The 24997-nt window shown below is 35.8% G+C and overlaps 1 protein-coding gene across 2 annotated transcripts in view; it reads right to left on the bottom strand.

The window, feature by feature from the left end:
- ASPP (Ankyrin-repeat, SH3-domain, and Proline-rich-region containing Protein) overlaps positions 1-24997 on the bottom strand; it is a 185886-nt gene that overhangs the window by 120441 nt on the left and 40448 nt on the right. The window contains exon 1 of one of the 2 annotated variants that reach the window (XM_081772129.1): positions 13948-14887. The exons of the other annotated variant lie outside the window; for it this stretch is intronic. Coding sequence (XP_081628255.1) covers positions 13948-14043 — 96 coding nt within the window. The 5' untranslated portion in view covers positions 14044-14887. Of the gene's footprint in view, positions 1-13947; positions 14888-24997 lie in introns of those variants that run through there. 2 annotated transcript variants of the gene reach the window in all.

Genomic DNA, 24997 nt, shown 5'->3' with positions numbered 1-24997 from the left:
TGGAAGAAGCAAATAACAATTAGTAGATAACAAGCATACTTAACAATGTCTTTCCGAGGGAGGCGGGGGAGTAAGACAAAGAAGATAAAGTTTACTCTATATATTTATATTGTGTGCTAACGATGTTTACATAATTGAAGAAATGTTTTCCACTTCAATCGACAGACGCCTTCAATTGTAGATCATAATTACTGAATTTTAATCTGATTTTTGTTTTACAGACCTTTTCAAAAATAAATAAAATAAAAAAGAAATAAAAAAGACGAAGAAATGATAAGAAATTTAACTGAAATGATTCCAACTATTTCACGACCTTATTATTATGTTCGTACAATGTAAATGTGTTTGAATCGAGTTTTAACACGTTCACTGCTGAGGACGCCCATCGTCGTCCAGTACTGAATTTGGCATATGCGCCGGACGCCGATCGGCGCTTGTCACTGCAGCTGGTTCACTTTCCCGCCAATACTTGCATGTGCACACTAGTGCGCTCACACTTTATACAGTGATTACCAAGGAGTGAAGGTAAAGGAACCTTGCAGTGTGCTTCGTTTCGGTCTACAGCGCTTTGTGTTTATACAGACACTGTTGAACAAAATAATATCTGTTCTTAAACTTTTTAATGCTGGTTTATGTGTTCATGCCAATGATACACATATTGAACTGATTTTTTATTCAGTATTTCGTTCTTTGTGTCTATGTCAAGTGGGCCAATAGAAAGAATAGAAAGCCAATTCCAGTATATTAACGTTGATACATTGACAGTGATGATTTAGACAAAATAGCTTGCAGTTCAAATTTGTGATGAAAGTGAACTGTCTGAAAATGAAAATATAGCTTGGTTTCCTAGCAGCTCAAGAATCAGAATCTGACAGCGATTCAGAAAGCAATACACATGATATTTCGCAGCCTACTTGGCAATATAATACTGAAATCGTTTCCCTTCCATCAAATAAGTCAGCTTCTTGTGCCTGTCCCAGGTAGCAACGAACCATATGGTTATTCGCGATCGTTTGGAAGTAAAACCAAAGGCCCAAGTAACACCACAATTGGAAGTACCAAAGAAAAGAAGAGCGGAAGAGAATAACCTGCTAACAAAATGTCCTGTTGGACCGGAAGGACGAATATTGACAAAGCAATGCAGGAAATGCAAAGATAGGAACATTAGAAAAGGTAGCATCTACCATTGCGAGATGTGTCCTGGACGCCTGGATTGTGTTTGGAGCCGTGCTTTCACTATTACAATGACTAAATAAGACTTATACAAGCTGTTCTTAACTATATATGAAAATTCTTATATATATAATATTTCTTTCAGGTTATAAAATTGAAAATAATGAAAGACGCCTATCGGCGTCCTTACAACAATTGTGCAATAAACATATATATTTGAAGGAACTCTGTTATATTCTTGTAAAACAAAGCAAAAGCAACGATGTCCAACAAAATATATATGTTTATTGCACGGATATGCTATCGGATATGCTATATATATAGTATATCCGACGACCTGTGTGACCAAGCTCAGTAGTCAACGTGTTGAAGAATATAAAACCTAGGTAATATTAGCTTCGTACTATAAATGACAAGGGAGGAGAGAGGAAGGAGTCCATGCAGCTAATATGGATTAAATTAAGAGTTTCAATTTAACATGGGTCATAAACGCTACATTATATCTAGGGTCTATGATTCTTTTAAGTGGAACTAACAGTTCAAGCTGCCCGATATACTAAAAGTAATACAAAATTTACTTTTTTTTTTTTTTTGGTAAGTGAAAGGAGATAATGAAATGCAATCTACCACAATCATAGATAATGTTATTTTACAACAGAAAATACGAACCTAAAGAATTTTCAGTGTTGTCATCCATAGAAATTACAGTGTTGCCACAACATTTCCCCCAAAATCTAAGTTAAGGCAGCGGCCAGAGGAACGAATTCAAATGCATTTGATTAGGTATCATGTTGTCTTGGAATACTCTGAACTACTTTTTAAATAATAGCTCTATTTAGTTTGTAATAAACAAAATAGTTTTAACATGCAATTATTAAAATTAAATAATAACTAGCTAACCTACGCTCCCTACTCAGTGCATCATTCACATATGAGCATGAATCTCCTTGTCATTTCTTACAACATCTGTACATGTCCTTTTACAGACACAAGTGAAAGATGTCTTGATTTTTAAAAAATCGGCAAAAGGTACCATAAAGGGGAGATTTTTTCGATTATTCTTTCAATACCTAGCACCGTTCGCCAGATTGAGCCTACTTCCGGTTGGAGTTTCTACTTCATGTATGATCAGTGTTTTTTTTCTTCTTGCAAGCAGTATGTAATAATACATTACATATACAATTATGTCAGTCATATATAGTATTCACTGAGCAAAACAATAATTCACCGGCACAATAACGATTCATAGCCTGGAGAAATGGTTATGATTTGGCCTTGAAACAAACGCCTGAGAGAAATGCAACCCCTATATACAACTATGTCATGCTGGAATGTATAACTCATAAGTTGAGTTGACTTTGAATTTAACGTCCCTTTTCAGCAGCGAGGCTATATGAGACGTGGACCTACTGATTAACGTGGAATCCGAACCACATGAGCTCCCGCCGGGAATCAAACCCGGGCCTCCCACGCCAAAGGCGCGTACGCTAACCGCTTGGCCACGGAGGAGCTCTATAAATCATAAGGTATGATGCTTTACTTTTTAAAATTTCAACACTTCCAGTGTACTCCTAAAAAATGTAATAAAGAAATAACGGACACGTCATTTTTTTAAAAAAATATATTCAATTAGAACTGGACAATCTACACAAAATTTGGAATCGACCAGCAAAATCGGCACGTTTCTAGCACTTCTGGTTTTTGGAGACCTCATTGTCGAATGGATTGGGGATAAACATATAAACCTAGCATTTTAATATATAGATGTTATTTAAAAAGTGGTTCACAGGATACCAAAACATGATACGTAATCAAATGCAGTTGATTTCGTTCTTCTAGTCGCTGCCTTAACTTGGATTTTTGGGGAAATGTTATTCTGAAAATATTGTAATTTCTATGAATGGCAACACTGAAAATTCTTCAGGTTCATATTTTCTGTTCTAGAATAACATTATCTATGATTGTGTTAAGTTGCATTTCATTATCTCCCATGCATTTCATAACAAGCAAAAGAAAAATTGTAAATTTTATATTATTTTCAGTATTTGTCAGGCTCTTATGGAAATTTCATGTTCATATTAAAATTGTAATTTGTTGCACTAATAGTTGATTTCCTAATGAAGTTTATATTATTATAAAAACTTTAATATGACAGTAAAGCTTCTATCGGTACAGCTGCATTAACGTACATGCCTCTGTCCTTTACATTAAACTATTCTATTATTAAAAAAAAAAAAAACAGCCTAAAAGACTCGCGCCGTCCAAATACTTAAATAGCTCTTATAAGATAAAACAGTGTGAACTTTTCTCTGTAGTTTACCGTACGAACTTTGATTTTCCTCACAACTTTGTTAATGTAATTCTCTTGTGACCTAAACACTTCACATAGAATATAAAGTGTTTGTGGCCTATGTCACATTGAAGCCCTTCATCCACGTCATCCACTCCTGTTTTCTAGTTAATGACTGTTAACTATCGCTATCTAATTATTATTATTATTAAATAACTTTTCTTCGATCTAAACTCTTCTTAGGCAAACTGTTATTAATTTCTTCCAGCTATCGCAGTGCCCTGAACACTATGAACAACTCCTATGAAACTGCACACCTTGCAGATTCTTTTCTTTCACTTCAAGGCAAGTAACTTCCGGTTGACCGAAGCTCTCCTTGAACGAAAAGAAGACCATCGTCATTCATTCATGAATCCTTGGCAATCAGCACGTGACATGACTGTTCAAACAAGAGAGCAACCAAAATTACAATGAACTATCCAAAGAAAACAAAATGCGTGGAATTAAATAGAAAGAATGCCGAGTACAAAAATTATTTGCTACACGTGATTAACACGAAAACTGTGGTAATTTTCAAATCTTATCACATTCGTAAATGTGAAAACAGAATTACTGGTATACGGATTCTGGAGCCTGGTTAACTTATACTGTATTTTGGTCAATCACCCTTCATTATTATCATATATTTGGGATGCAGTCAGCAACAACGATGACAGTTGACCTCACAAGAACAGCATGTCTAAAACAATCCTTAGTACGAAAATAAGAAAAAGAAAACAAGATACGATTCGTCGAAGTATGTATTTTTGCTGAATTCTAACACATAATTTTGACTTATTCCTTATTAGTTGAAAGTCCTTTCTCTGAACGGAAAGAATTCATTTTATGGAAAATACTTGAAATATACATATGAACCACTTTTTCTCCCCTTATGATACAATGTTCCCCCTCCCTGTTACGACGTGTTTCTAAATCAAACTGAAATGATGTAAACCAACTCAAGCCACGTGATAAATTTTATGGAACATATTTGAAAGGTATATTCCTTTTAGGACAGGTTTTCAGTGAAGTTATCAAAACCCAAGGTCAAGCTAATGCTAACTATGTTCAAACATTCATTTCAAATAGTTCAGCCGTCTTCTCGTGGTATGGCGGCATGCAACGTCGGAAATATTATAGGAGCTGCCTTTCTCCATTTTTTGAAAGCGGAATTCGTTTATTTTTAATGAGAAGCTTGTATGTCAAGTTTCACGTCCCTTACTTGAAGGGCTCATGAGAGCGTATCTTTGTGTCACACAATTTGAACTCAATGCCCCCTCACACTTGGGATACGTATTTTAATCAAAGTGACATAATAAATGCAGGCTTGAATGTGCTATGTTCATTTCAAATTGTTCCGCTGTTTATTCATGATTATGTAACAGGCAACGTTGATTTATTATTTTCTTATTTATACTCATTAGCAGTTCCTTCCGAGCCTTCGGCGCGCCGTACTCTATAAATTAAAACCGTGCTTAATTACAAGTTCTAATTGTTTAGTTGAATAATTTTATTTCAGTGCATTGATTCTGAAGACCAATATTTTCCCTAGTTCTTGATAGACAATTCACTTAATTTAGTCCTTTGTCCTTACCACGTAATGATGTGTTAACATTAAAAAGCCTCTGTTGGAAATCGAACACGGAAACATGAACATCGAAGGTGAGCGGACCAGGGTGTTTCTTCCAGACCTGTTTTTTTTTGGGGGGGGATGCACTGCACCCCCGGAGCTATAAGAATGATCCCCCCAGAAGAGACCAAAATAATACGTCTATAATACAATAATAAATAGAATAGTATCAGCCGTACCCTCCGGAACATTGTTTCTAAAAGAAACACTGGAGCGGACGATAGGCTTCAGGTCACACAATTGTTAAAATTCCTTCAAATAATACATTTCAAGTATATACGTTGTGTAATTTATTTCTCACATACGTTCCATTTAATTTTACATGTTATTCTTTTATTCAATTTGCATTAATTTTTTTGCTAAATCCATTTGTTGAGTAAGTTAACTTAATTTTCCGTCCATTAAAATGCACGAGAAGAAAAACAAATGATCACTGCCAGATAAGCATTAGCGTTGACATACTACATTTTCATTAAATACGAAGCTGGGAATTTAACATCAAGAGACATAATTTCCTAATGAAAGCAGATCAAGAAGAGACGCTGTATATAACCCGCATCTGTTCCGCGTAACCTATCCACTAGCACTTTATGTTTGCATTGACATGATGTTTTAGCTACTAGGAGGAAGTTAATGGCTCATTTCGCTAATTGCTCATCACAGAATAAACAGATTTTCTTTGTTGTTGAATCCTTGATGAGTTGAACATGTACCGGATGAGAATCACGTGATATTATCCGATAAAGAAGTAACTTTTCATTGTGTATAGCAAGTTAATTAAAGTCTCCAGAGAACAATTATTGACATTATTGGATTTTTCGTAGTTGCATGTTGATAATGAATAGGGTTCGGATGTTTTTAAAATGCATTTACGGATATGGAAATGCATATTTTGAAGGTTAGTGCATATTCTAAGGGTATCCGCATATTTCTTGTATACATTTGAAGTTTCGGATCATTTTAATATTCTTTTTAATGTCTGAATCAGTAGTATCTGGTATATTGGACATCCTCCAACTGTTGGAACTTTTAAGTCCCATTTTCTTTGCTCATACATTATTTCTCCTGTGTATGTTATAATGTCGAAGCCTATCCACCTGACGGGACTCCTGATTCCCCTTTCCCCTCAGCATTATTAAGTAACAACAGAAGCAAAATGTAGTCTAATGTACTCTGAATTTACTATAATTTACTGTCATATCAATGCGGAAAATTATTTTCAAACATTACAAAATTATACTGTGTATCAAAGATATTATTGTTCATTCATGTTCACTTTCCTACAATAATTCAAACAATTAAGAATCTGGAAATTCAAAGTGCATCCTTCTACGACCTATTCGACGTCTTTATAAATTCTTCTCCAGACGAAGCTGGAAAACAGGTTAAAGAGACGTTGGAAAAGGTGCCTAGCTCAAATCCAGAACGAGGAAAAATCGAGTCAATTAATCAATACATGTGTGGGATCAATAAATTTTGCCGATGCTTGTTTCGAACCTTTTCTCATGCTATTCTACAAATGTTGTCCACCACTTCAGCTGATTTGGTTTCTACTAATCTACTGTGGAAATTCACTTCACACCCAGTAAACATTGTAAACAAGTTATGAAAAGAATAATCTAGTTCTAACCTAGATAATAAGGAATAATCTAGTTCCTCAGTAGATTTCATGTTATTTATACTGCATATTTTCATTGCTTTTTTTTTTCAAAGCTTCCGACGTATTCGCATACGGGAGCTTATACCTAGGTAGTTTCACTCCGGGTCTATGTATCGTACATATGCGTGTGTGTATATGTAACTATATTTCTCGGTAACTATTGGCCGGATCTGAACTAAATTTGATAGGCAAGAAGCCCATGGTCTAAAGAATAAATATAGTTATATTTGGTGACCGGGCTCGGCTCATCTTGTATGTGTGGTCAGATCTAAACGAAATTTGGTGGTCACAGCGCATTGTCTAACGAATAGCGATTGCGCTATATATGGTAACTGAGCTCGGCCTCGGCTCGGCTTGTATGTGGTATACTTTATTTCTAGGTAACTACTGGCCGGATCTGAACGAAATCAGGTGAGCAAGTGGCCCATCGTTTAAGAAATAAAGATTGCCATATTTGGTGCCCGACCTAAGCCAGGGACAGGCTCGGATCGACTTATGTGGTACTTTATTTCTCGGAAATTACTGGCCAGATCTCAACCAAACTTGATGGGCAAGTAGTCCATCGTATGAGGCATTATTTGGTGATCGAACACGGCCATGGACTGGCTCAAATCTGCAACAAACGCTGCGCTCTGTTGCCTGTTTCCTTCAGGAAAATCGTATAATCTGCATGATAAAACGATTATTATTATTATTATTATTATTATTATTATTATTTTACTTCAAATCCCCCCTTAAAAGGACCAGCAACCGTACTAACCACTCTCACTCCCATTTAATTGAATGACAGGGAACGTCAACCCTGAAAATTATTAGTTATGCCCAAATGTACATGTATCAAGTAAATGCTGCTGTGTTGTCGGATTCGTGAGTATAAGCCTCGGAAAAACAGTAACTAATACACGAGACGATACAATATGCTTAAAGTCAACCTGCTATACAGATCATAAGGTACGTAGGCTGATCAATAACGACTAATCATCACTGTTGATGAGGTGAATACTACAAGGCACAGAAAACGAAACACGTCTGTGCAGTGGGAGAAGTGACGAATAGATCGAGCAAGTTTCAAGGCCATGTCAGTGGCAGCCGTTCAAGAACACATAGTTTCAGTTTCGCATAAAGCAACGTGGAAGTGACACGCGAAGAACAGTACAGATATTCTGTTGACTATCTTGTAAAGATCAACGTTCCGTGTACCCCATCCTCCATACGGCCCTGATTTAGCCCCTTATGATTTTATTTTTCCAACTTTGAAGAAACACCTCCGGGGACGGCGTTTCGCATAGGGGCAGTGGTGAAGGCTGCGGAGACGGTTGCGGTGTCTGTGAACAAAACACTTCAGATCCAAATTTAAATCGACTATGTTTGTGACTTTTAAACCTTTTGAACCACCCGACTCATTTCGATCAAATTTTTGACGTAGATGCAGTTCTGGCCTGGGAGTGTTTCTAGTTATTCACTTTGACGGTAGAACTTAGGGGAGGGGGAATTATAAAAAATAAATAAAACTTAATAACTCTTGAACCAAAGACCAACCTCGATAAAATTTTCAACATAGATGACGTTCGTGCCTGGGATGGGTTTTACGATTTCGCTTTGACGGAATAACGTGGGGGATGGGGAGATATACAACAATCAATAAATATAAAAATAAAAGTAACCATTTTCGTGAGTTTATAATTCTTGAACCACCCGATCAATCTCAATCAAATTTTCAAAATAGATGAAGTTCGAATGAAGTGGGAAGTTTTTTTTTTTAATTTCATTTTGATGGTAGAACTTAGGGTAGGAGGAGGGTATATATATATATATATATATATATATATATATATATATATATATATATATATATATAGTGGCGGATCCAGGATATGATCAAGGGAGGGGCTAAACCATAGTTTTCAGCTTTATCCAGTGTAAAGCAGGGTTGAAGGCCATTTTATCCAATGTATACCTGAGCGTCAAGGTGGGCTATGCCCCTTCCCCCATTGGATTCGCGCTTGCTGCACTTGTATCTGCACTGGTTAATATTGTTATTCTTCAATTTATCTTTGGTTAACCTACAAAATTATGTTATCATGAAGTAACAATGAAAAGTTTAACATACCTATTATGTTTATGCTGTTGAAAGATTTTTCATATCAATCGATCCACTTTGTTGTATAAAATAGGTACTTTTGTTTCGTTTGAATTATCATGGTTGAATAAGATAAAAATACGAAATAACGCATGGAAATGCATTTAACCGAACTAAGAAAATGTATTAATCAAACAAATCTATTTTCTGCACTGCATACACACAGGTATTTAAGAAATTAAAAAAAAAAAAAAAACTATTTTTGACCCTTTGAAAATTTTCATTGTAAATTTCAATATTATATTATTATTATTTACATAAATTCCTGATTTCACGCAAACATACCAATTTAATAATAATAATAATAATAATAATAATAATAATAATAATAATAATAATAATAATAATAATAATAATAATAATAATAATAAAGGTATTTATGCATAAACGTCCCACACGAGAGAGAAAAAAAGTACCAGGAAAGCTCCGGCTTTTCATTTCTGGTAACAACGTTGCTGCTATACACTTGTAATTTTATGTGTTCCTACCGACAAAGGAAATGATGTCCCAAGCCAACCAGCAACTCCTGTTGAAAATCCCACTAAATTGTGCTTTTAATCAAATTATGACAGCGGCTACACTTATGACACAATAATATGCAAATGACTATAATTAATGAAATGTAAAAAGTAATAACCCTGAAACAGATATAAGCTTGATATTCACATTTAACAACCCAACCCGCTTTGCAGTTGAATGATGATGGCACCGAACTCTGACTCTCCCAGATTTGCTTTGTGCGTTTGTTGTTGCCTCAGTTGCATCTGTTTACTCGATACTCAAATGCAATTACTGGCATTTATTACGTGGGTCTTCCATAATTTTTCATCAAATGAAATACATTTTAATTGATGTAGTTATGTTTGCGGTTTATAATGTGTTTTGCAATTTACAGAACGAAATGTTAATTATCCCAACACCTGTAAAAACAGCAGCAATATTATGAGAAGAGACACGGCATATGTATGTAATTCATTTTAAATTACTGTCCTCGATTTATTGGAATTTTATAATTATAAAAGAGTACCTCTACACACAAAGCTAATGCAAACTCAATTGTGTAAACGAAGTGATGAGTCAATAAATTTTCGCAATCATTTCGTATTGTTTTATTGCTTAAATATCTCGCACAAAAGCTGATTCAGGGATTACGATGGCTCAGTGATAGAACGCTCACCTCTGCTGTGTGGGGTCGCTGGTTCGATTCCTGCCCGGGTCAACTGAACTTTGTCATAGTCAAACACCATGTTAATAGGTTTTCTCTGGGTTTTCCATTCCAATATTATCATTCATCTCACTATGACCATCTCCCTTAGCTTCGGTGCATACTCGTGGGACGTTGAACTACGAATCTGTCTACGTCCAGATTGTCTGTTTTCCCCTTTTTTCTTTCTTTTAATTATTCTTACATTTAATGATGACAATTGCTGATAAATGGAATATACCGAGAAAGTTACATTGTTGAAAAATTTGAGAAAGTTATTTGTTGTTTCAATGTACTGTAATCTTATCTGATTCATCTTTCAAGCAGCTATTTTCTTAAGCATTGTTTTGAAGAGCCTATCGAACTTTCAAGGTGACTGACATAGAAAGCGGTATGTACTCCAATTAAATTTACATTCCTTCTTTGAAAGTAATTATTCACCATAAAACCAACCGAGTGTATCAATGCCAACATAAATATCATTGAACGCATGTTCTTACATTACAAATTTCCACTGTTTTTTTTTAATTATTTTAATTAATCTCTAGTAAAGTATTCAAAATAAGCCACAGTTCTCAATTAAGGCCTATACTGGTCTGATGACTCGGCTCGATTCAATAAAGTGCGGTGCGATGCGTGTGCGCTATAAAACAACTGAATGACGTATTTTCATCTTACTAACAGTACGAAGACACACCCAGAAAGAACAAACATCTATCAGTTCTTACAATTTAATTCGTATGATGTAATTCATATTCACATCAGAGGCGCATGGTGAAGTCGGGTGTTGCAGTAGGAAAAATCGTAGTCAGAAAGTAAAGTTGGATTCAGTAGAGTACGCAAGGGGAAATTGGGGGTTTAAATCCTTCCCTTGAGCAAGACATTATGGAAAGATAAACATTTGTCATACTACACAGACACACACACACACACACACACACACACATATATATATATATATATATATATATATATATATATATATATATATATATATATATATATATATATATATATATAAAGCAGGGCGCAAAATATATAGAAAGTAGCGGGGGGACGCTGAAGCTTCGAGTTACGCCACTGCATCATGGGTACAGTTAACATCAATTTTTGAACCTTTGATGATACACTGAATGATCTTTCTACATGGATTATTACAAACAATGAATTCCTGCAGACCCACAACTCATGTCAATGGTCGAAAATCAAATGCATAATAGATTGAAGATAGTCTGTGGCAGGCCTCAAGGATGTCGAAAAAGATACAACTGTAAACTGAAAACACTTTATTCACGGTATTACTCCGAAAATTTGAGACATACTGGGTAAACATATTTAGTGAAAACAATGTTGCAGCCAAGAACACTTCCTGATTTTAAACCGGCCTTTAGATTCGATGGTTACTCTTGTCATCAATTTGCTCTCTTATAGCGTTAATCTTCCTTCCTATGTTTGAAATCGTTGTGTACGAGAGGGGTCAATTTCTCTGTTTTTAGGCTGTCGAATCAAAATTCCCAAATGACTATTTGTTGAAGAAAGATTCGTAATTAAAGAGACATATTAGTAGTTCTAATCTGATTCTAAATACTGGCTTATTAATATTTGGCTTTCAAATTACTGTAAAAAAAATCCTGGACTTGCTTAGTTTGCACTTAAACGGCATCGGCAGTGGCATTATTCATCTTAGCGACCCCGAAAACTATGAATTTGACACTTCGATTATTTTTACACGTCACCCTTTCCCACTTTCCACTCTTCGTCATGCCGATGAGAGATGAATTTAAAGACTTCAACGGCATGAGAAGTGTAACTATTCATTTCAGTGATATTTGTTTTTGATATTTTTACGTTACCCCTTTCCACCCGCACCTCTCTCCCCCATGGCGATATGGGATGAAGTTAAATGTCATCAGGAGAATCACTATTCATCTCTGACTTCGAAAACTATGGACTGGATACTAATATCGGTCGTTTTCGATTACGTTTGCACAAGATATTTGTCTATCAAGATATTAAGTTGGATATCATAAAATATTGTCTGTTATAGAGGAGTGAGGAGTGTGTGGTAATTTTAATGCAAGAAGTTGACAACTGTGCAGCGTTTCAGCCACCCGCCACCTACAGCGGTAGTTGCAGGTAAATACAAATGATGACTCGTTTGGAAAACTGGTCTCGCGAAGAAGTCCGCCCAGTTATTCGATTTCTGTGGGTGAAACACTAAAACCGCGGCTGAAATTCACCGGCAGATGGTAGAGGTTTACGGAGACACTAATCAGGAGGAAACGGCCAGGACTTCTTACTGAGAGCGTCACCTTCCTTCACGACAACGCTCGCCTGCATACAGACCAGAAGACTACTACAATGTTGAAACAGTTTCACTGGAACATCATCGACGACCACCCTCCCTACAGCCCGGATCTCGCTCCAAGCGACTTTCACCTGTTCCTGAACTTGAAGGAGCACCTAGGAGGCCGTCGCATCGTTTCAGACGAGATGAAACACTTCGTCAAAACGTAGCTGAACACTCAAGGACAGGATTTTTACCAGAGGGGAATCTTGATACTCGTCCCACGATGCGACAAGTGCCTCAAACGATACGGAGACTGTGTCCAAAAATAACCTAATGTACGTACTATCTGTTGGCTGTATTGGTTGTATAAAACAATATATACACGTTTCACTGGAGACTTTGTAACCTCACTTTCTGATCACTCATCGTAATAACCAGGTGTAAAAGTGGTTCTGAAAAGGTAGGGGGACGCACGACGTTACGCCGTCCCCTTTTGCCTATTATTTTATAGGAAGTGGGGGACGTCACAGATATTTTATGGAAATGAAAGAGCGACGTCCCCTCGCGTTCCCCCTCATTTTTACCTCTGATAATAACTAATCATTACTGAATTTTAAGATCAACAGTGTTCCTCTTGTAGTAACGACGATATTATGAGAGAATATCTACAATTGATTCGACGTAACGTATAACTGAAAAATCATCCTGTAAAAGCCCTCGATTCATTTACCGCAATGGTTCCAAACCTTGTTTACTTGGCATTGCCGTTCGTGAACCCTGAACACTACCCACCCTTCTTTGTGAACCCTGTATACTTTATGCCCCCTCCATTCCCTGCCGCTTGTTGGTCTGATTTTTTTGTGTGTGTGTGTGTGATTTCAGATGCAGCACTGAATTTTCAAATCTTCAACAGAAGCAGCAGCAGTAAGAACAACATTATTATTATTATTATTATTATTTCATATCAATTTATCTCCCGGAAAACTTCTGCATATAATTTTAGTATAGTATTATTTTTCACTAGCTTTATTCTTAATGGAACATTTCTTACTCAATATATATGTATTTTGTATTTGTACGGTTTTGTGGCAACATTCGTAGTAGGCCTACGTACGAATGTAATTTATGTTTGCCAACAGTGCCCCCTTGCTAGCTCTTCACCCTCTCAAGGTTGGGAACCACTGACATATAGATTCAAAAGACAAATTAGTTTCATCTTTGACTGATACATAATTATATCTATAAATAAGAATGAAAGTGCTTTTAACGAGACCTGATGTTCAGCTTTTTGTACTACAAACGGAAATATATTGGCAACTCACTTCCGGATACAGTAACAAAGAAAGGAATTGCCTTGTGAAATTAAATAAAATCGAAGACGAATCTTTTAACAGCCTTTCTAAAATGTTACACGTGGATGAAATTGTGAATGATACGTAGTGACTGGCTGGTTGAGAACACCATACAAGAGAAAGTTGTGTTTAAAAAAAAAAAAAAAAAAAAAAACATACTTTCACTTACTTGCTTTAATCCCGCACATTTGAAGGCTCTCTGCAACGAAATAGCCTTATCAGTGACAGCTGATGCTGTATTCTCTTCAATCCGTTCTTCCTCCATAGTAAAAACTGCCAAATACGCACCGTATCTGTCCCCGAGATATTTATATATAGGTTTTGGCGCACTGAAAAATAACTCTCCTGAAGGGTGGCAAACTTTTAAAATGGAATTCAAGAGATTCCTACAGGGCTTGTCAAGAGTACGACAAAACGACCACAAAAAGAAGTACAACTATTCAAACATGACGCACCAACCACGAATTGTTTTATTTCAAGTCTGACGACACATTTCAGACGCCATACATCACAATACGTGACAGGTTGTGATCCTTTTCTCTAAATTTAAACCTGCTAATATGATCATGAACAAATAAATATACGCCTTTAAAGCGTTGACATATTGTCACTGTACCACATAAGAGGGCATACTGGTTTGTAGCAAGCTTTAAAATTCTTCCTTGTAAACAGATAGTTAGTGGTCATGCGTGTTCACGATCTTTATACGTTTCTTACAGTTTTATATTTCCACTAAACTGTGCGAGATGCCGCGATTATCTCTTTTTCTGATCTGCTTTCCTCTTGAATTTCACAAGTTACGCACAAACTTTTTTTTAATACCTCAATAACACATAAATCCTGCAATACTTATGAAACACCACACTTGGAGCCAAAACAGAATTAATTTTTGCAGTACACAATTAGGAAGCTGTTAAAAGCCCAAGATCATTTTGTGTGGTTGTAGGTACGTAGTTTGCATGTACTTTTTTTTCTTCCTTCATAAACTACATAGTGCTATTTGTTGTGTTAACTGTGAATAGAGCACAACATCCGCTGTTACTGATATTGTTTCACTTTGATGTGGGTCCTAGGGGAACAAGGAATGCAACACCACCACCCTTCGACGAGGACTCATCCACCTGGAATACTGAGCGCTTAGAACGATGATGGGATTCTCAAGAATTCCGCGTTAATTTTAGCTCGTCTCGAACTGAAAGAGCGACTGCTCAGCTTTCGGCACACCAGCTGACTACCCTAGTAAATCTAGATCACAGACGATAGCCTATTTGTAAACTTTCAAACTGAACGACAACAAAAGCAGGCATTGTTCCATCATGAACCCACGCCAAACATACTGGACCTGCTTTCATTGTGAGAAAAGAAAGAAGAAAAAATAATTTACAAAGGTCTCCGAAAGCACAAGTTCAATATACAAAGCTTTTTTTAATTTTTTTTTTTTTTTTTTTTAACAGAGTCAAAGATCAGTCTGGTGAAGCTAGAGAAATATCAGGAATATAACAAAGCGAAATTATATTTGAATATATTGTTTGTTCGAACTTTGAACGTTTTTGTAACGGTGGGCAACGTAGGCCACAACTCACATCAATACCATGTTACAATTGGCATATGTAAGATTCCTTGAAGTATAACCTCACTTACGGTTACGCTCCACTGTATGGCAGTACTTGCTTTCGATAAGCATATGCGCAGGTTCAAACCTTATTTGGAGTACATCTTGGATACAATGCTCTGGCTTCCGGAAGCAAACACAATCTCCCTGAAGTGCAATCTCTTGAATTTATATAGGGAAATAAGCTATTGACGTTACTACTGTTGTGTTAATTACACTGTTAAGAATTGCGTAATTTCATTTTCGAACATATTCCAATAACGATTAAAAATTGAGCATTACGATTAAAAATTAGGAAATCCAATTTTCGAACACTATATTCGAATAACACCTAAAACTCAAGCAGTCTCATTGGTGAACAATACATACGAAAAACGATTAAAATATATTAGAATAACGAATGTTCGAATAATTTTAACAGTAATAATCGATAGCATATCGAAACAATGTACCTGATGGGTCTATCGATAGAAGGTTCAATTTGAATACGAAGGATTGATTAAAGGCGGCCTCATTACATGCCATGTGCGATTGTAGATATCGCTGAGTCTATGGATTTCGTCCGAGATCTTTGTTTTCTCCTTTCTCACTTCACAGACTTCCATCTACATTGTTATACATTTATTGCCCGTCTCATTTAACACTATAGCATAATCGTGAACATGATATTAAACTAAAGAATTGTATCGATATAATGAAAGCGCACATTAAATAAAGAAGCTTGTATCGTTATAGTGAAAGGATACATTGAACAATTTCTTTTGTTCTTAACCAAAGGATATATGAACATAGAAAAACAAAATAATCAAATTACTTCACGTTAATTTTCTGGCGTGTTAAAGTGGCTGTCCTTTCCTAAAGTCATCCAGATGTACCGTTCCTTGTCATCCTTGTCCGGTGGACAATACAAAGCGCATAAAATCAGTCTAATCTCTATACGAGTACAGCTGAATTTTTAGATAGATGAAATATCTATCAGAAGCTAACAAAGTACTAATAAATTATATGACTACTTCAGTATAAATGGATTGCCGAAAATTTTGGAGAAAATAAAGGAATATATTTTATCTCACAAGTAACTAATGTTAATATTTTTCCTTTTGGGAAAAATATTCAACGGTACTAGTAACTTTCCTAATTGCGAAAAAAACTTCCCCTTAATTGATTTTTTTTTAAAAAAGCAAATTTATATTGAAATTCAAAGTGCATTTACAACAACCTTCCCCTTAATTGAATTTTTTTAAAAAGTAAATTTCTATTGAAATTCAAAGTGCATTTATAACAACCTTCCCCTTAATTGATTTTTTTTAAAAAAGCAAATTTCTATTGAAATTCAAACTGCATTTACAAACTTCCCCTTAATTGATTTTTTTAAAAAGCAAATTTCTATTAAAATTGAAAGTGCATTTACAACAACCTTCCCCTTAATTGAATTTTTTAACAAGCAAATTTCTATTGAAATTGAAAGTGCATTTACAACAACCTTCCCCTTAATTGAATTTTTTAAAAAAAGTAAATTTCTATTGAAATTCAAAGTGCATTTACAACAACCTTCCCCTTAATTGAACTTTTTTTCAATAATTTTCTACTGAAATTTAAAGTGCATTTACAACAACCTTCCCCTTAATTGAATTTTTAAAAAAGCAAATTTCTATTAAAATTCAAAGTGCATTTACAACAACCGCCTCATCATTTACATTCTTAATACCTCATTTTAACAGGTTTGTTCAATTCTTTTTTGTTTGTTCAAAATAGCAATTTGAGTAAGCTCAAATTTCAACTTTGACGGTCCATAACTCTGGAACACCATATTTTCTGTTCAGTTTTATTATTCTGGACAGTTTTATAATAATAATAATAATAATAATAATAATAATAATAATAATAATAATAATAATAATAATAATAATAATAATAATAATAATAATAATAATAATAATAAATAATAAGTAGTAGTAGTAGTAGTAGTAGTAGTAGTAGTAGTAGTAGTAGTAGTAGTAGTAGTAGTAGTAACAGTTAAAAAGTTTCATGTGGTCTGTCACTAGGCTCGCTATTACTGTATTTCTTGATCAACGCCGCCCCAAGTTTGATGCATATCGGAGAGCCTTGAGCTTACGCCCACCACCATATCCCAGAAATATCTGAAATAATGATGCCGGATTAGCGATTATGTATAACGATAGACGATTATCTTACAGCTACCAACGGTGACATACACACCCGTGAGGCACACAATTTCAAATTACCGATTATTCATACTTCTGTTTATTTGATACTAAACTAAAAATATAAAAACAGGATTATGTCGCTAACTATCAGGGATTCAAATGATTTTGTGATCAAAAGCTTTCTAGGTATACGAGCTCGCATACTTGAAAGAAGCTTTGAAAACAACAATATAAGAGCTATACAATAGCATTTTGATTGCGACCTAATAGGAATAACGTCAACTGCTTCAGCATATAATGTTTTGATTTATGGCTGCAGTACTTGTAGTCAATAACAAGTCAGGTACATAATAGCCAATGTGATTGCCAGTAATGCAAAGACAATGGAAATATCACGTGCTAGTTTTATCTTTTTCCTTTCTTTCCTTCATTGGAATAGTATGCTTGCGTTCTGATGAAGAACATAGTCATTATGGAGTTGCAAAGAACTGCGTCTTTTCAGCATTGCCATAAAACACCGACACTACTGCAAAAGCGTATCGAGTCGTGAGGATTAGTAGCGTAACTGCAATAACGATAAACGGGATTTTGTGAAGATGAGCATAGAATTAATGATGTTGAACACTGATAACAACCGTGATAACATACAATGTCAGTAGGCCTATCTTACACTAACATTGTAACATTGAAAACGTGCTACAATGACAATATTCTTAAAATCCTCCACGCGCCCACATTCTTTATTTTACTTTTTCGAGTATTTAACAATTATATCCAAGTATTTGGCACTGTTCAGTAATACGTTCGCTAAGCGAGTGAAGTCCAGTGATGGAGGTCGTTAAAAAAAAAAAAAAAAAAAAAGGCTCTGAACAAGAATTAGTCCATTTACATTAGGTAGGCTTTGTTTCCTTACTTTGTAGCAATGAAAGTTAATATTTTAGCGATGTGACTTACCTCTAGCGCCACTACTGACATCACACCGTAAATACAAGTAATATCACTTATCAACATCTAAATAATTCAAGCTAGGCATTAGATAATACAATAGCTTCAAGTATTTGAAGCTAGTCTATTCTTTCTTGATCCATATTTGATTTGGCAGTTTCTACAACTGGATGTCAACTCCCAACCTGGAGGATAAGGAAATTCGGGAATTTCTTCCCTGTACAAATGTTGAATGTATTTGCTATATTGACATTTATTTCTTTAAACTGGTAAAAAGATCTCACAAGTAAACCTTACGTTTGGGTGAATCGAGTTGCTGACTGAGACACATATGAAAAAGTAGTACTAAATGTGGTAAGTATTTCAGTGAAGTTTTAGGTGCGAAGCTCCAGGGGTTTAGGAGATACAGCTACCAGAACATCACATGGAAGTACACAATAGTCTTCATACAGTTGGAGGTAAAAGCCCTGTAAGACCTCTTGTAACGACAAAAGGTGAATAACAAATATATGGGTACATATTAGGACTAGGGGGAAGTCATATAGTAAGGGTATACCTGACGGCGGCCATCTTGAAATCCGCCATTTTGAATTAAAGTTAAGTTTTTAAAATAGGAATAGGGTCATGTGATACATGATTTAAGGCTCAAATTTAATCAGAAGAACAATGGTGACGTTAATTTTGATTTACGCGCAATTGTTAAAAAGTTACAGGCAAATTAAATATTGTTGCAGCATATGTATTAGTCCTTTATCCCACCTTGTAAATTTTGTGTTAATGATAATAATTAAATAAAAAGGAGGTGGATAAATATTAGGTCTATGGTAAGAGTTGCCTTGATGGCGGCCATGTTCAAATCCCCCATTTTGAATCAGACAAAAGTTTTAAACAAAACGCATGACATTGACACCTTATTAATAGCAAATTTCCAACGGTATAACCATTTTTACTTTATCATGAACCAGCATTTGTTATCGCATAAACAAGTTGCTAATTGAAGAAAAAATGACCAAAGTGGAAGTGAGTCATAATTGAACTTGGGTCTTTCTTCCAGAAAAGTCCTCAATTAGTACAATCGATATGTAGTTCAGAAAAGAGTGCATGACTTGCACAAATGCTCTGCTCACAGTGAGCACACCTGACAAAGGCAATCGAGTTACACTTCACACATTTGTCGTTAACAATTCCGTCAAAGCAGTAATCGTAAGGAGCGATCCAATGTCCAGGTTCTTCATTCAAATATCCAGCCTGATTGAAAGCGAATCGAATCATATTGCGAAAACGAGGAGCACTGAACTGGTAAATTGTAAACGACTGAAGTTGTATGAACCTATCACGATGCCATATGTTCACGTCAGTTTCTGTTACTGCTGTATCAGTAATGAAACGAACAAATGCTTTGTACGGGCGAAAGAAGTGAACATCTAGAGGCTGAATCATGCCAGTACAACCACTAGGTATCAGTCGCTTGATCAGTGTAACTCCTTCGGGCACACACTGTGACGAAAGAATGTCGTCTTTGTTTGCAGTCCACGAATCAAGTAATAGCAAGATTGTCTTTCTATCACGTGGAATGCTTTTCCACATGACTTCTGTATAGAAATTCTTAAGATCCTGTTTTGTCATGTTCGCTGTTTTACCAGCAAATGAGATTATATTAACCGGATCGGCCGGCTTTGATGCAGGGAAACTGCCTTTTGGTTCAGCCACTAGCACATACATGGGACGTAGAATTTCTCCTGCCATTGACACAATAGGCATTATCATATAGGAATGAGATATTGCACTAACAGATCCAACTGCTGCTCTGATCTGCACTGATCCTTTTATTCTCAACGTCCTGTACGAATGTAATTCTTTCTCAAAGCGGCTTTGATCAGCATTGAAGACATTTGTAGCTGGAATGTCATCAGTAATCATAAGCTCGTGTACTGATGCCACGAAGTCATCTGCTTCTGCCATCAAGTTCGCCTCTTTTTCCTTCCATGTCGTTGTGACGCGATGAGTAATTGCACGACTGACAATGTGATTACGCCTTTTAAACTTGTCCAGCCACGATGGCGATGCTTTGAATGCAATCGTGTTTCCCGGATCCAGTTCTGCTTTAATTTGCATGGCCCAAAGTCGTATTGTCCGGTCATGAATAATCGCGCACTTTTCCACCATCTCACGGAATTTTTCGAGAACAAGTTCATTTATCTTCTGCATCGACGGTTTTGCCAAACGACGTTCGAAATCATAAAGAACCTTCACATTCTTTATCAGTCGAAATTTGTTCCTCACACATGATGGTTTCCGCCGCTCAACCAGCAACTCGCCATTTTCACCAGTGGTCCAGAACATGTATGCTCTCATCTTATAGTCGTCATCTAATGTCTTTACCTTCTTTGGAGGTGAAGGGATATATTCCGATGCGCTGGAACTCGATACATGCGGTGATTGGCACTGTTGTGACAATGAAGCGACTTCCTCATCTTCCTGCTGATCAGCATTGTCACCGAAATCCATTTCATCATGATCGTTTTTGTCACACGCAAATCCTAATGTCATGATCTCTTCAATTACGTCCATATCCTGTTGTAGTAGTTCCACAATTTGTCTGAACATGATATCTTCCCTCCGAGTAAGTTCTCTTTCATTCGTCCCAAACTTTGCGGCCAGTGCTGCCACAACAACTGCAGGATCCATCTCAAATGAGAATGGAAGAAACTAAATAATATTGATTTCAATGCACTTCACTCGTAACTACTCGCGTGCAAAATTCACAGTCAATATGCAATTTTAAATCTAATGAAGCACTTCATAAAGAATGTCCAAACGTTGACAGTCACATTCCTATTGAACTACTCGCACTTTGAAAATGCGAAAAGTAACGAAAGTAGTCGCATGGGGGTAAATTGACCCAAGAGTCAAATTAAACCGTCCTCACACTTCAAGCTCTCGAGCAATATTGAATTTGTTTTGTTTGTTTCAAGGAGGAAGGTTAACAGGAAGGTGCTGAAAGAAAGAGATCTGAAACTCGTATACAATATTATAATTTTAACTGCATAAAACCTTTGGGTCAAATAGACCTCCACGCGAGCACTTGCGGGTTAAACAGGTGCAGAATATCAACAACAAGACAAAACTAAAAGACATTAATATAAAACCATCCCCTCACGCACACACCCATTAATCTTACCCTTTCACAAAAAAAGCAAAAACAAACAAACAAACAAACAAACAAACAAAAAAAAACAAACAAACAGCATAGCAACAAACAAGAAAGATGTTGTCGTGTGTGCGTGGCACAGACAAGGTGAGCAATAGTACAGTGAGGACAAGAGCGAGCGAGGAATAGATGTGAACAGGATACACGAAAAACAACGAAATGGCGTGCAAGTACAGCATCAAACAACTAACATTGTAACGCCACCATTGTAGTTCTGATTAACTTCTAGCCCGAAGTCATCTATTGCATTACTCTATTCCCATTTACTTTTGTGCTGGTTAATGATAAAGCAAAAATGGTTATACTGTTGGATTTACGGTAAAATTTGCTATTAATATGGTGTCACTGTCATGCGTTTTGTTTAAAACTTTTGTCTGATTCAAAATGGGGGATTTGAACATGGCCGCCATCAAGGCAACTCTTACCATAGACCTAATATTTATCCACCTCCTTTTTATTTAATTATTATCATTAACACAAAATTTACAAGGTGGGATAAAGGACTAATACATATGCTGCAACAATATTTAATTTGCCTGTAACTTTTTAACAATTGCGCGTAAATCAAAATTAACGTCACCATTGTTCTTCTGATTAAATTTGAGCCTTAAATCATGTATCACATGACCCTATTCCTATTTTAAAAACTTAACTTTAATTCAAAATGGCGGATTTCAAGATGGCCGCCGTCAGGTATACCCTTACTATATGACTTCCCCCTAGTCCTAATATGTACCCATATATTTGTTATTCACCTTTTGTCGTTACAAGAGGTCTTACAGGGCTTTTACCTCCAACTGTATGAAGACTATTGTGTACTTCCATGTGATGTTCTGGTAGCTGTATCTCCTAAACCCCTGGAGCTTCGCACCTAAAACTTCACTGAAATACTTACCACATTTAGTACTACTTTTTCATATGTGTCTCAGTCAGCAACTCGATTCACCCAAACGTAAGGTTTACTTGTCAGATACCTGGTTTAAACCAGCTGTTTTTGTTTTTGTTTTTTTTTTTTTTTTCAAAAAAAAAACTGGTTTAAAACTAAAAACAAAAAATGTTCGTAAAAGTGTAAGTGTTCCTAAAATCTTGATGAGCACACATTTGTGGATTATTACGTTTCACTCCCGTACAATATTCGTATTATATTCAGACCTAAATTCCCCATTCATTACTCAAAGAGATTATACTACAAAAGTAACTTTTTTAAAAATAAGTTTATGAATGTTTCTTTTGAGTTTTTTTTTTTTTTTATATAGTTCGTTATTATTCTTATCCAATTGCAATAAAAAATTCTAAATGGGTCAGAGCCAAAATGGACTCAAATAATTCGTATCTTTATTCACTTTTCTTATTAATATGCAAATTAAGTCGCAGTATTTCTTTAATTTGGACTAACAAAAGTCATAGTGAACTAACTTAGACTAAATTAGTTCTGTACTCTGCAGTATTTTGAAATTGTCCATATGTAATTCTGTATAATGGATTCACTTGTGTAACTGTTTATCTTTTTGTCCTTCTTCGTGACAACTATATTAACAAATATATAAAGATCAATACAACTTATTTTTATCAGGAGTCCTTCGTGAGTGAGTTGGTAGACGTATCACATTTGTGGCCAGTTAGTCCCGGTTTTAAGTCCAAATGGAGGACAATTTCTCTTGAATGTAAGCCGAGAAGCAGTTTGGATTCCGCTTTAAGCTTACTTGACCCCTTTCAGCGTAACCCAGTTGTTGCATTAATAACACCAAGGCGAAACAAACTTATTTCTGTCCATGTATGATATAAATTGATAGAGCAAATTATTTAAACAAAAAAAAACCTGGTTTAAACAAAAAAAACGGTTTTTCTGTTGTTGTTTTTTTTTTTCAATAACATGTTTTTCATGGTTTTTGCCAACCCTGCCTGGAGAGGAGCACTGGACAGCAAAGTCCTTAGGCAGAAAAATGTAATCGAGAATACAAGAATACGACTGAACGAAGAAGAGCTGGTAATGACCAGGAAATGTTGGTACTGAGTATCACATATATTCATTTTGTTACAATGGATTGTAAAATACCGGTAACAAGGCTTTTACGACAGAACACTTGCCAGTGATTCACAGTAATTTTATTTAAAAAAATATAGTTTATGTCGTGAAACGAATACTCCAAGCCGTCTCCTTTAATCTAAAGAGCATAGCGTGGAACGTTGAAATAATAATTTTAAAAAATGCTCTAGGGCAGTATTTTCGAAACTTTGCATTCAAAGTTTTTTATGTGAACTGCGTGTCAATTTTCGATAATCGGAAATCAGTTCTTAAGTTGCCACTCGTTCACGGCAAACTATTATGATATAAGTCTGCAACTGATGAATTCTTCGAACAACTTCTAAAACTAATAGACTGAAAGGTAGGAAACGTTAGTAACGGATAAGATTTTTTTCTGTGAGGAGAACGAACTCTGAATTAAATTGTTTATTAGTGAATCGGCAACATTTTTCTATTTTTTCTTACGAATAGCCCCGTTCGTTTAGCTTCTGAACTACCCGCATTCAGAGAAATACTCTTTTTATTAACATGAGTGAAAGATATTGGGTTTAAGGAACTATTTGATTGTATGACCAGAGATGTCCCCTCCTTGTTCATGACGCACTCTTTAAATTTGAGTGACTTTTCTTTAAAAAAAAAAAAAAAAACTATTTTAAAGCTTACTCAATTGCTCTTAGTCCAATGGTGTGCCGCATATTTATATGGCAAGAACTCGGCCCCTTAGCGATTGTTGGCAGATTTGGTACACCATATTACATTTCTATTTTATGATGGTGTTATTTTCCAAGGCAATAACATACTCAGCCATTGCGTTCATCATGTACACAAATAGTTTGAGGAATATAGGAAAGACTTCCTCTATATTTTCCATGACCTTCAAACTCACAGGACTTCACTCTTGACTACCAATAGAAATCATGAAACAGTACACCCACCCTATCATGGCATTCCCTCTCTCTATTTTAGCATAGTCACGGTAACTCCGTGGTAGAGCACTCACCTCTGGTGCGAAGGCTCCCTGCTTCGATCCCCTGCTACATGAATTTGTAGTAGACAACATCGTGTCTGTGGATTTTCTCGGGACTCTCTTGTTTCTTTCCACATATTCATTCCACCAATTTCATCGTCTCCTTTGGCCTAAAGGGCATAATTGTTGGACGTAAAACACCAACTTTATTTCACTTCATTTTTTACCTCAGCGTTGAAGTCACATTAAATGCAGTCTGGTTGCCATACATCTCATTACATTCGTATTAC

Source organism: Thermobia domestica, chromosome 9 (genome assembly GCF_964235325.1).
Source record: "Thermobia domestica chromosome 9, izTheDome1.hap1.1, whole genome shotgun sequence".
Taxonomy (NCBI): Eukaryota; Metazoa; Arthropoda; class Insecta; order Zygentoma; family Lepismatidae; genus Thermobia; species Thermobia domestica.
This window is presented reverse-complemented; position numbering and strand designations above follow the sequence as displayed.